At 37.3% G+C, this 11,729-nt stretch overlaps 1 protein-coding gene across 1 annotated transcript; it reads left to right on the top strand.

Moving 5' to 3' along the window:
• The first annotated feature begins 10,479 nt into the window (after positions 1–10,479).
• LOC104236695 (NEDD8-conjugating enzyme Ubc12-like) lies at positions 10,480–11,362 on the top strand. The gene has a single exon (XM_009790676.2). It carries the CDS (start codon positions 10,480–10,482, stop codon positions 11,029–11,031), a length of 552 nt encoding a protein of 183 aa, XP_009788978.1. The 3' UTR covers positions 11,032–11,362.
• Positions 11,363–11,729: the final 367 nt, after the last annotated feature.

The following is an 11,729-nucleotide window of genomic DNA, read 5'->3' as shown; positions in this document are numbered from 1 at the left end:
TACCGTTTTCGGTATGTCTATCATGTGTTCCCTAGATTCATTTCATTTTGAGTCTCCTCCTCATTGTCATGAATATCAATTCTCACTTCACCATTCACATTCTCTTCACTCACTTGCTCAACAACTATAAGATCATCTTTATTTTGCACTTCAACATCATCACTCACAACTTCCTTTTGCTTGGAGGTACTTGCTTCACCACCTCTACCGCTCCTTGTGGTCACCGTCATTGCATGGCCAGTATTGTTCCCACCCCTTGGGTTTACTACCGTGTCACGAAGTAGTACCCCCTTAGGTCGAGTGTTTAAAGCTTGCAAAATCTGACCAAGTTGGACTTCTAGATTGCAGATAAAGTATTATGGGATACCAATTGGGCATCAGAGTCGGCGTTTTTCTTCATCAATTGTTCAAACATTGACTCAATCCACCCCATATCATTATTGGACGAGCTAGGACCTTGGGATGGAAATAGAGGTAGATGTTTAGTTGTTGAAACATTGGAGGCTTTGAAAACCCGGTCCCCAATTACCTTGATTACTATTATTCCAACCTCCTTGGTTGTTGTTGCCACCCCAGTTGTTGTTGTTACCCCAATTCTGGTTTTTGTTCCCCTAATTGTTGGAGTTGTTGTTGTTACAATTTCCTTGGCCTTAGTTGCCCCAATTCTGATTATTCCCTTGCAATCTTCATTGTTGATTTGGAGCATTACCTTGTTGTCCTTGATAGTTGTTGGCATACAAAACCTCTTCACTTTGCTCACAATACCCATCATCCTAGTTGTAACCACTACTACGTTGCTCATATTGATCTTGATTGCCTTGTATTTGTTGCCCATGTTGTCTCCTCTTGTTTACCAATAAATTAATGTCTTCCATTGCGTTCACTTGCTTTAGTCTCTGAATCTGTTGAAGCTGTGCTTTGGCTAACTAGTTCATGGTTGTTGTCAACTCAACTATGATTTGTCCGTGTTCTTGAAGTTCCTTGTGAGGGTTTATGACATGAGGGTTCCCCTGAGAAACATTTGCCTGACTTTGCCAGGTTGAGGAAGTGTCAGCCATCTTATCAAGAATCTCGTAGGCCTCAGCATAAGGCAGCTTCATAAAATTACCCCTGCTAGCTGGTTCACCACATATTGATTGGTCGTGTTTATATCCCAGTAGAATGCCTGTTGGATCATTGCTTCAGTCATATCATTGTTGGGGCATTCCTTGACCATGGTTCTATATCTATCCTAGATTTCATGAAGGGGTTCATTTTGTTCCTGTTTAAACGCAAAGATCTCATCCCTTAATGAAACCATATGTCCCCGTGAGAAAAACTTGGCAATAAACTTGTCGGCCAACTCATCCCAAGTAGTGATGGAATGGTTAGGGAGTCTTCCGAGCCAGTCCAAAGCTTTCCCTTTAATTGAAAAAGGGAACAATCTCAGTCTCAATGTATCCTCCGACACATTAGTTTGTTTACTTCCCCAGCAGGTATCCGCAAAGCCCTTTAGATGTTTATATGCATTCTGATGGGGAGCACATGTGAAGTACCCTCTTTGCTCCAATAAGGTCAGCATGATATTTGTAATCTGGAAATTGTCCGCCTAGATCCGAGGTGGGACAATTGCACTTGCGTACCTTTCATTTGGAAGCACCCGAGGAGCTACTCGCGGAGGAGTTGGGGAAGGGTCTGAAATATTTTTATTGGCCTGGCGGCCTCTTCTTTGAGCTTGAGGTACGAGAGACACCTCATCCTCACCATTATCATCTACCTCCTCCCCAGGATAACATTTCTGATAGGATCATTGTTTGCCATTTTGTACCTGAATCGAATAACTCACACAAGTTAGTAAAAAAGAAGGAAAGAAAAATAAACACACAACTAGTCAGATAGTTAGCCAAAACCGTTTAACTCCCCCGGCAACGATGCTAAAAAGTGATCGGCTCCAACCCTATACCACTATATAATGGTGAGGAGTGATCGATGCAGCTTTTACCCGAAGGGTCGGGATCGATTTCCACAAAGAGTTAAGATTGGTTGAGAATTGAGTTTCTATATAATCTAGCTACGTGTGTTGATTTTAATTGCACTTCTAACCATGTTTGGTGTTGTTTCTATTCTAATTTTAATGCTAAGGATTGCTGAAAATAAGCTAAGTACAATATTTTTGTAAGAGTTTTCTCAAGTGATAAAAAGCACTAGGGAAGTGACTTACACCTAGGCGAGTATCTAATGGGATCTAAAATTTAGGACAAGCTTGTTATAATTAGGGTCGTGATATAACCATTACACATAATTGCTCACTCTATACCTCTCGGTAGTTTGAGTGACTTTGCCCTAATTATCTTTCTCAAGCCCAATTGGGTGTTCAAAGAATACAATTAAAATTGGCTCAAGCCGGATATTACTATTTCTAGGTTTAACCCTTTAATTGGGGCTATTAAATCTCTTGAATGCACCCCAATTCCTTGTTAGCCAGAATTTTCTAAACTTAGTCCCTCTTTCTCAAGAAGAGTCTAAGTCATAAAGGCATGAATCAATGTTTGCAATCGCCAATTCTACAATTAAAGCATGAAACAAGCTAAATATCACTAACCCATAAACAATTAAGCTCTAAAATAGAAGACCCATTAAATACCCCCACTAGGGTTGGGTCACAATCCTAGTTAATGGGTTTAGCTACTCATAGTAAAGGTAGAAATCAAAGATGGAGATGAAATATAAGCCATAAAAGTTAATTATAAGAAGAAAATCTAAGATTAATAACTAAAGTTGCTCTAAAATTACTCTAAGTAGTAAAATACGGTTGTTCACGAGCTCTTCAGTACAAAAGATAACCTAAAAATCTGAAAAATATATATTTATACACAACTCAAATTATTGGACAAAAATACCCCTATGTAGGTTCCGCTGTTAGCGCCGCCTCAGTAGTGAACCTTCCGCGGACGCGCTATTTCATCGCTGTCAGCGCTTTTAGCTTGTGTAGGTTTAACTCCTTTATGAGCTAGTTATGATTTTCTTGCTTCATTTTGACCAAACCCTGCAAACAATCACAATAAGTTAGTTTTCGGGAATACTTTTACACATTTTTGATCCAAAACCTAAGTAAAAGAGAGTATAAGATAGGCTAGAATCCGTAGTTATCATACAACATGATCATGCCTAGCTCTAGTCCTAAAATAGATAAGCGGTCACTGCAAATATAATCCGGTTTAAAAGTCCGGATTTGAATCCCACAAAGAACTAAGTTTTTGTTAAGAAAAAAAGAGTGACGTAAGCATGAAGGGTAGTTTAGTCTATTTATACATGGCTGGATTAGTTAAGTTTGTTAGATAGGTTTTTAGAAGTTAATCATGTAGGAGAGTGGTTAGTTAGAAGTTAACTCATTTATATATATAACCTACTGTACAGCTCATCGTAGCAGAATGAAAATATTACTGTTTCATTCATTTTCTTTTTCTCTTCTCCTCGTCTCTTTTTTCCCTTTCAACTAGGGTTTTTTACTGCATTCAATCCATAAACTTTAGCATGGTATCAGAGCTTTGAGCTCCAAATCGAAGCTCAAAATAGATCCAAATCCCCTTCTCTGCTCCACGATCAACTATTATTTTCTATTTTTTTAGTCAATTTTGATCTCAATTTCTCAGATCTAAAGATTTGAATAACTCAACAATGGCGGTTGATGATGAAAACACAACTATCACTTCTAAGAATACATTGCATGTTTCATCGGATGATGAATTCGAGGAAGGTGTTACAGTAGTTGTGACTCATCCCCTGTATCTTGCCCCTGGTGATACTAGCGGCATTTCCTTGATTTCATTTCAGTTAACTGGAACTGATAACTACTCCTTATGGTATCGATCTATGCGGATTGCTTTACTAGGTCACAATAAGCTGGGAATTGTAGATGGCAGTTGGCCAAAGGAGAGGTTTCACGACAAGTATTGGTATTAGTGGGAAAGGTGTAATGCTATTATACTATCGTGGTTGATGAACTCAGTTTCTTCTTCACTAATTAGTGGTATAGCCTATGTCACTAGCGCACAAACAGTATGGCTGGATCTGCAGAAGAGATTTGATAAGGTAAATGATACTCGCTGCTACAATTTACACAAAGAAACAACCGCTTTGTGTCAAGGTACCTCCTCTATTTCTGTCTACTACTCAAAACTTAAAGATATTTGGGATGAATTTGAGTTTGTAATACCTACACCTGGGTGTGATTGTGCCAAAACAAAGGAGTTTATTGTGCATCTACGAAAACAAAAGGTATATCAGTTTTTAATGTGCTTAAATGACTCCTATTCACAAGCTCGTAGTCAAATCCATCAAGCTTATGCTATGCTTATAAGTGATAAGAGTCAACGGTCTGTAGCTGCATCAGCTGGTGTATTAGGTCCTCCTCTTATTGTGAATGCAAATATCTATGACTCAACAACACTCTATAGTGCTAAGTCTAACTCTAACCCAAAGTTTAGAAAGAACTATAATGTTCAATGTAATTTCTGCAAAATGAAAGGTCTAGTAAGGAAAATTGTTATAAAATCATAGGCTATCCCTCTGATTATAAGTTCAAGAAGAAAGGGGTAGCTAGTGCACATAATGTAATGGTAGAACCTGGTTACTCTATGTCTCTATATGCTGAAAGTGCCTCTCAGTGTGTACCATTGCAGTCACTGCCTGCAAACTATAGTCATCATCATGCTATGAGTCAGGGTGCTGAAAACTATCAGGTACAAGGGAGCCCTAGTGCTTAGGCTCAGGCTGGCCCTGCTGCTTCACAGGTTCAAGGTGTTGTAAATGCCAAGCCATCATCTCAAGGAGATGGTTTTCCATTCACCAAAGAACAGTATGAGAAAATCATGCAGATCTTGTATAGCAGTCACAATCGCATTTCATCCTCTACTTCTCAGGCAAATGCATCAGGTACTACCATTGCTCTTTTGGCTTCATCACCTAGTCCACAGGAATGGATCATTGACACAAGAGCCACAAACTATATGGTTTCAGATATTAATCTGTTAACCAAAACCTCCCTAACTACTCTCACTAATCCCAGAAAAGTTCTACAACCTAATGGATATGTCACTCAAGTCACACACATTGGAGATAGTCATATTTCAGACAACAATGTCATTAAAGAAGTTTTCTATGTGCCTCAGTTCAAATTCAACTTTTTGTCAGTTTCCAAAGTGACAAGAGACTCAATATGTTTTGCTTCCTTTTATCCCGATTTCTGTGTATTTCAGGATCTCTTCAGTGGCAGGGTGAGGGAGATTGGTAGGGAGAGAGATGACCTGTATTTACTATAGAGGCATGACTCTAAGAAGCTCACTACAATCTCATCGGCTGCAGCTAGAATAAAGTCACACAGGAGGAACTCTACTATTGATGTTAGTTTGTGGCACAAAAGATTAAGACATGTATCTAGCATAGTTCTTAAGAAGTTGTTTCCTGCCAAACTAGCAAATATTACTGAAATCATAAATAAATTCACTGTATGTCCATGTGCTAAGCAAACTAGACTGCCATTTCCTAATAGCTGTATTAAAAGTACTGTTGCTTTTGATCTAATTCATGTTAATGTTTGGGGTCCCTACAAATATGCAACATTTGATGGTCATAGATATTTTCTAACGGTGGTTGATGACTTCACCAGATTGACTTGGTTATTTCTCTTGAAACTAAAGTCTGATGTTTGTGTAGTTCTTACTCAGTTTGTTGTTTTTGTTCAAACTCAATTCAACAAAGTTCTAAAGGCAGTTAGGTCTGAAAATGGACCTGAGTTTATCAATTTTGTCTGTCATGCCCTATTTCAAAAATATGGTAGTATTCACCAAAAGACTTGTGCATATACCCCTTAGATAAATAGAATTGCTGAGAGGAAACACATGCATATTCTGGAGGTAACTAGGTACTTGAGATTTCAAGCATATATTCCTATTAAATATTAGGGTCACTGCATTATTGCAATTGTCTATATTATCAATAGAATGCCAACTTTTGTTCTCAATGGTTTATCTCCCTTTGAGCTACTATATGGACAAGAACATACATTGGAACATCTGAGAGTTCTTGGTTGCTTATGTTATGCCAAGCAAGTTCAAGAGATAGATAAGCCCCTTCCCAGGGTCAAACCTACTATTCTTATGGGTTTTTCTGATACTCAAAAGGGTTATATGTTATTGGATCTTACTACTAACTGTTTCTTCATCAATAGGGATGTCTCCTTCAGGGAGGATATTTTTCCCTTTAAGGAGTCTCATTCATCTCCATCTGTGTTCTTGTCCTCTGATCCTTCTACTTATGGTGCAGACTATATATCTACTTCACATGAGCCTCACAATGTAGGACAGGCTTCTTCTCCTTCTACATATACTAATCTAAGCCCTGCAGGTGATGACTCAAGCTAGGAGGCACCAGAGCAGTTATCTAGTACCACTGAAGGAGTGTCAACCTTACTACCTTCTGTTGATCAACACACTACTGGCCTGAGAAGATCTTTGAGGACCAAGCAGGCATCCTATATGGTTGAAGGATTTTATGACAGGTCCCAATCACAAATATGTTCCTTACTCTATTGCTAACTACATCTCCTATGATGGTATGTCTCCCAAGTATCAATGCTATCTAGCTGCTTTTCTTCAATTGTAGAACCTACTGCATTTTAAGAAACAGTCAAGGATCCCAGGTGGGTTGATGCAGTGCAAGCTGAGATTACTGCTTTAGAATCCAATCATACTTGGGATGTGGTACCTTTGCCTGCTGACAAAGTACCAATTGGCTGTAAATGGATGTATAAAGTGAAGTACAAAGCTACAAGGGAGGTGGAGAGGTTCAAAACTAGACTTGTGGCCAAGGGTTATAGCCAACAAGAGGACATTGACTACCAGGAAACTTTCAGTCCTGTAGTCAAAATGGTTACTGTTAGGACAATTCTAGTTGTCGCTGCTTTTGAACATTGGCATATCCATCAAATAGATATGTACAATGCTTTTTTGCAGGGAGACCTACATGATGAGATCTATATGACTCTGCCACAAGGATTTCAGAGTCAGAGAGAGAGAGAGCAGAACAATATGTAAACTTTTGAAATCCTTATATGGACTTAAACAGGCATCAAGACAGTGGAATGCCAAACTTTCTGAAGCACTACTAAAGTTTGGGTTCATGCAAAACCAGCATGACCACTCATTGTTCATAAAAGGAATAGGCAAACACACTATAGTTATCTTGGTGTATATAGATGACATGCTCCTAACTGGACCTGATCTAATGCTATTAAAAGAAGTCAAGGCCAAACTGCAGCAAGCCTTTAAAATGAAATACCTAGGTGAACTGAAATACTTTCTTGGCATTGATTTTTCTAGGTCACAATAAGGCATTCTAATGCACCAAAGGAAGTATACCCTGGAACTAATCTCTAAGCTTGGACTGGGAGCTGCAAAACCAGTTGTTACACCTATTGAAGCCAATACTAAACTAACCACTAAGGACTATGATGAACATATAGGTATGCACAACACAATAGTTGATTAGTTGTTACCTGATCCTAGCAAGTATGAAAGACTACTAGAAAAATTACTTTATCTGACTGTCACAAGACCAGACATAGCCTTTAGTGTACAAACACTAAGTCAGTTCATGCAAAAATCCAAAAGATCTCATATGGATACTGCACAAAGAGTAGTCAAATATGTGAAGAATCAGCCTGGACAAGACATACTATTGTCTACTGAGAAGAAGAACATAGTCACAACCTATTGTGATGCTGACTGGGCAGCCTGTCCTCTTACTAAAAAATCTGTACCTGGATTCTTCATTATGTATGGTGACTCACTAGTGTCCTGGAAGTCTAAGAAGCAGAGCACTATCTCTAGGAGTTCTGCAGAATCAGAATACAGAAGCATTGCATCGACTGTGGTAGAAATAGTTTGGATACTTGGATTGTTTAAAGATATTAGAGTGCCAGTTACTCTTCTTGTGATCATTCATACTGATAGCAAGGCAGCAATTCAGATAGCTACAAATCCAGTATTCCATGAACGTACCAAACACATTGAGATCGATTGTCACTTTATAAGGGAAAAGATACAAAAGAGGCTGGTGAAGACAGAGTATGTTGCCACAAAAGAACAACTTGCAGATGTTTTAACAAAGGCTTAACTAGAGTGCAACATGAGTACTTGATGTCCAAGCTAGGTGTTCTTAATGTTTTTGTATCACCTAGCTTGAGGGGGAGTGTTGAGGAAAGAGTAGTGACTTAAGCATGAAGGGTAGTTTAGTCTATTTATACATGGCTGGACTAGTTAAGTTTGTTATATAAGTTATTAGAAGTTAATCATGTAGGAGAATGGTTAGTTAGAAGTTAACTTATTTGTATATATAGCCTACTGTACAACTCATCAGAGCAAAATGATAATGTTATTGTTTCATTCATTTTCTTCTTCTATTCTCCTCGTCTCTCTTTTCCCTTTCAACTAGGGTTTCTTACTGCATTCAATCCATAAACTTTAGTAGGTTTAGCTATAATTGTTGGCTATCACTAAGAAGACAAGCTCGAACAATTCTTCAGTTATAAATATTAAGATTCTTATATCTAATTAACTAATAAATTAAAGTAGTTGATTAACAACTAAAGATACTACGGGTTGGAGAAAAGATTAAGAAGGTCTAGAGTTATGATTTTTCCAATTGTCGGAATCCTTCCCGCTACGTCTTCTATAATTTTGTCTAAGTATTCTCTACCGATCGTGAGTACTTCGGGTGGCGTAATTCTCTCTCGAGTAACTACCACAATTTACTAGACATATTCTCTCGAACTACGCTAGTTGGCACTAATTCACCGCTCACTACGATCACACCAAGATCTTTAAACCCGCCTTTAAACCCTCCGTATTGATCTTTCACATACAATAGGAGTGATGTTGTTCAACAACTACCTAAATGTGTAATCATCTCTCAAGAACTACACACTAAATAGGCACAGTCAATTGATGGCCATTCAATCAACAGTAGCAAACACGTGGTTGAACAAGTAGAGAAATCTAACGGTTCAATTATATAAAAACATAACGAGAATTTATCTTACAAAAGGTTCCATCAAAACCCTAGATAAAAAATTAGCTATTCTTAATAGTATGCAAAACTACAATACTAGAATTCATAACCAATAATGAAAATAGGAAGAAGGAAGGGATAAACGTGTAGAAGAATCTTCCTCCTTGTCCTAGCGTGTTCGTGCCTCCTTGGGTCGAATACCCTTTCTGATGATGTCTCCTCTAATGATGTCTAACCTAATGATGTCTCCTGATGTCTCACCCTTCAAAAACTAACTTTAAGGGATATTTATGGGATAGGGGCCGAATTTATATGTCCAATACTAATGAGGAATTAAACTTTTTTCTGGATGACATTGATGGCGCCTGGCACTGCCTGTAGCTTTTCGGTGCAAGGCACTATCTATGGCACTGATGACAGTGCCCTGGACAATGACATGCACTGTGTATGGCACTGTTGTTACTGTGCAAGGCTCTGTCTATGGCACTGAATTTTTGTTGCCTTGCACATCTTCTTTTATTGCTCCATTTTGTAGCTCTGAGGTACCATTTCATACAACTTTTCTCCAATTCATGTCCAAGCATTACTACACATCAAATAAGCTCTACTAAGCGCAACCATCGCACAAATTATCATCCAAACAACAAGCAAGTAGCGTAAATAATGTCAAAATATATGGAATTATCTCACGACATCACATCACTTAGTGCCAATTTTGTATTTTTGCTTCGATTATCATATTTGATTTGCTTGTTATTGCCCCTTCCATTTATCTTTCTTGAGTCGAGGATCTTCAGGAAATAACCTCTCTGTCTTCTTATAGGTAGGGGTAAGGTCTGCATACACTCTACCCTACTCAGACCCTACTTATGAAATTATACTGAGTATGTTGTTGTTGTTCAGCGCTATACATATTTTTTCACCACTAGATTACCCAATAGGCAACTCCCGAAGCACTCATACCCAATCCCTAGTTGTACAGGTACAGCCCAGAAGCTTCCTCTTTTATATTGATAAAAGCGCTAGGCACCTCTTAACAGTTCAAAGTGCCCCTTGGCTTACCCATCTTATATGATAACCTCAAAAAATACAGTAATAACCTGTTATAGACAGTTAAATTCCACAAAACAATGCAAAAATTATTTACACTATTAATTTGTATAAATAAAAATCTACAAAACATATATGATACTTAATTGAAGAACAAAGTGTAAGTACTTAGGGAAGAGTTAGTTAAAGAAGTGGTAAAAAGATATTAATAGCTTTTAACCACGGCCAAAAATTTTCCCCTAATAACTACTCCAATGACTCGGTCACATTCACAATACAATCCACAACTTAAAAAACTTAATCCGATAATTATTCCGAATCTCCTCAACTTGTCATATTAATTAAACTCCGCGACTCGCTAATCAATTAACAATTAGAATCATGATTAATTTGTTTAAAGTAAAGGAAAAGCAGAAAGAAGCAGCTGAAAATGCAGAAGGAAAACCACCAATTAAGGAGCAAACTGCATCACAATTAAGGCTTCATAGAGATATTAGTGAATTAACATTACCACCAATTTGTACCATTGAATTTCCAAATGGAAAAGATGATCTTATGCATTTTGAAGTCACAATTAAACCAGATGAAGGTTATTATAACGAGGGTACATTTCCTTTTACTTTTGAAATTCCAATACTTTATCCACATGATGCACCAAAAGTTAAGTGTAAAGTTAAAGTTTATCATCCAAATATTGATTTAGAAGGAAATGTTTGTCTTAATATTCTTAGAGAAGATTGGAAACCTGTGTTGAATATTAATGCAGTAATTTATGGTTTAATTCATTTGTTTACTGAACCAAATCATGAGGATCCACTCAATCATGAAGCAGCTGAGGAATTAAGAGACAAACCATGGTCTTTTGGGCAAACTGTTGGTAGAACAATGTGGGGAGGACACGTGCATGACGTATATTTCGATCGCGTTCTGTAACTTTTCGAGGCGGATTCAGGATTTTAAAGTTCATGAGTTCGTATAACGACGTCCATAAGTTAATATTTCATGGGGTAAATGCATGATACTACTGGAAGGATTCTTTTTTTTTTTGGCTATTAGGTATTGTAATTGGTATTTTTGTAATCAGTTTGATACGTTATTTGATTGTTCATCGCGTTCTGTAATTTTTCGAGGCGGATTTAAGATTTTGAAACTAATGAGTTCCTACAACAAAGTCCTCAAGTTAATATTACATGAGGTAAATGGTGATACTACTGAAAGGATTCATTTTTGGATAATGGTATAAGTAATTTAGGAAATTATTGAACTGTTATTCTTGTAATAAGTTTAATAGGTATTTTCTTTTATGGTTCATATTTTGGATTGAGTCCATCCCTGTAGTAGTCAGTAATTGGCGATTCACAGTAAAATATTTATAAATATTTAGTAGATTTTTTAATATATACAACATCAAGACAAAAGTTACTAGGTTTACGTGAATTCGAATTTTTTTTTATAATTAATGTTGCTGATGTTGAATAGATAAGGGAAGAATTCAAGATTGTATGATTAATATTTTGTTTTGATTAATTTTGTTGTCTCCTGTGTATTTTGTTTAGTGAGATACGTTTGGTTGATGTCCTGCCTCTTCATTGTTTTTGTTTCCATGTTTTATGTACTAATAAAAACCGATC

Source organism: Nicotiana sylvestris, chromosome 2 (genome assembly GCF_000393655.2).
Source record: "Nicotiana sylvestris chromosome 2, ASM39365v2, whole genome shotgun sequence".
Classification (NCBI taxonomy): Eukaryota; Viridiplantae; Streptophyta; class Magnoliopsida; order Solanales; family Solanaceae; genus Nicotiana; species Nicotiana sylvestris.
This window is presented reverse-complemented; position numbering and strand designations above follow the sequence as displayed.

Coding starts and splice junctions, on each gene's coding strand:
- LOC104236695 (XM_009790676.2), top strand. CDS start 10,480: ATGATTAATTTGTTTAAAGTAAAGGAAAAGCAGAAAGAAGCAGCTGAA.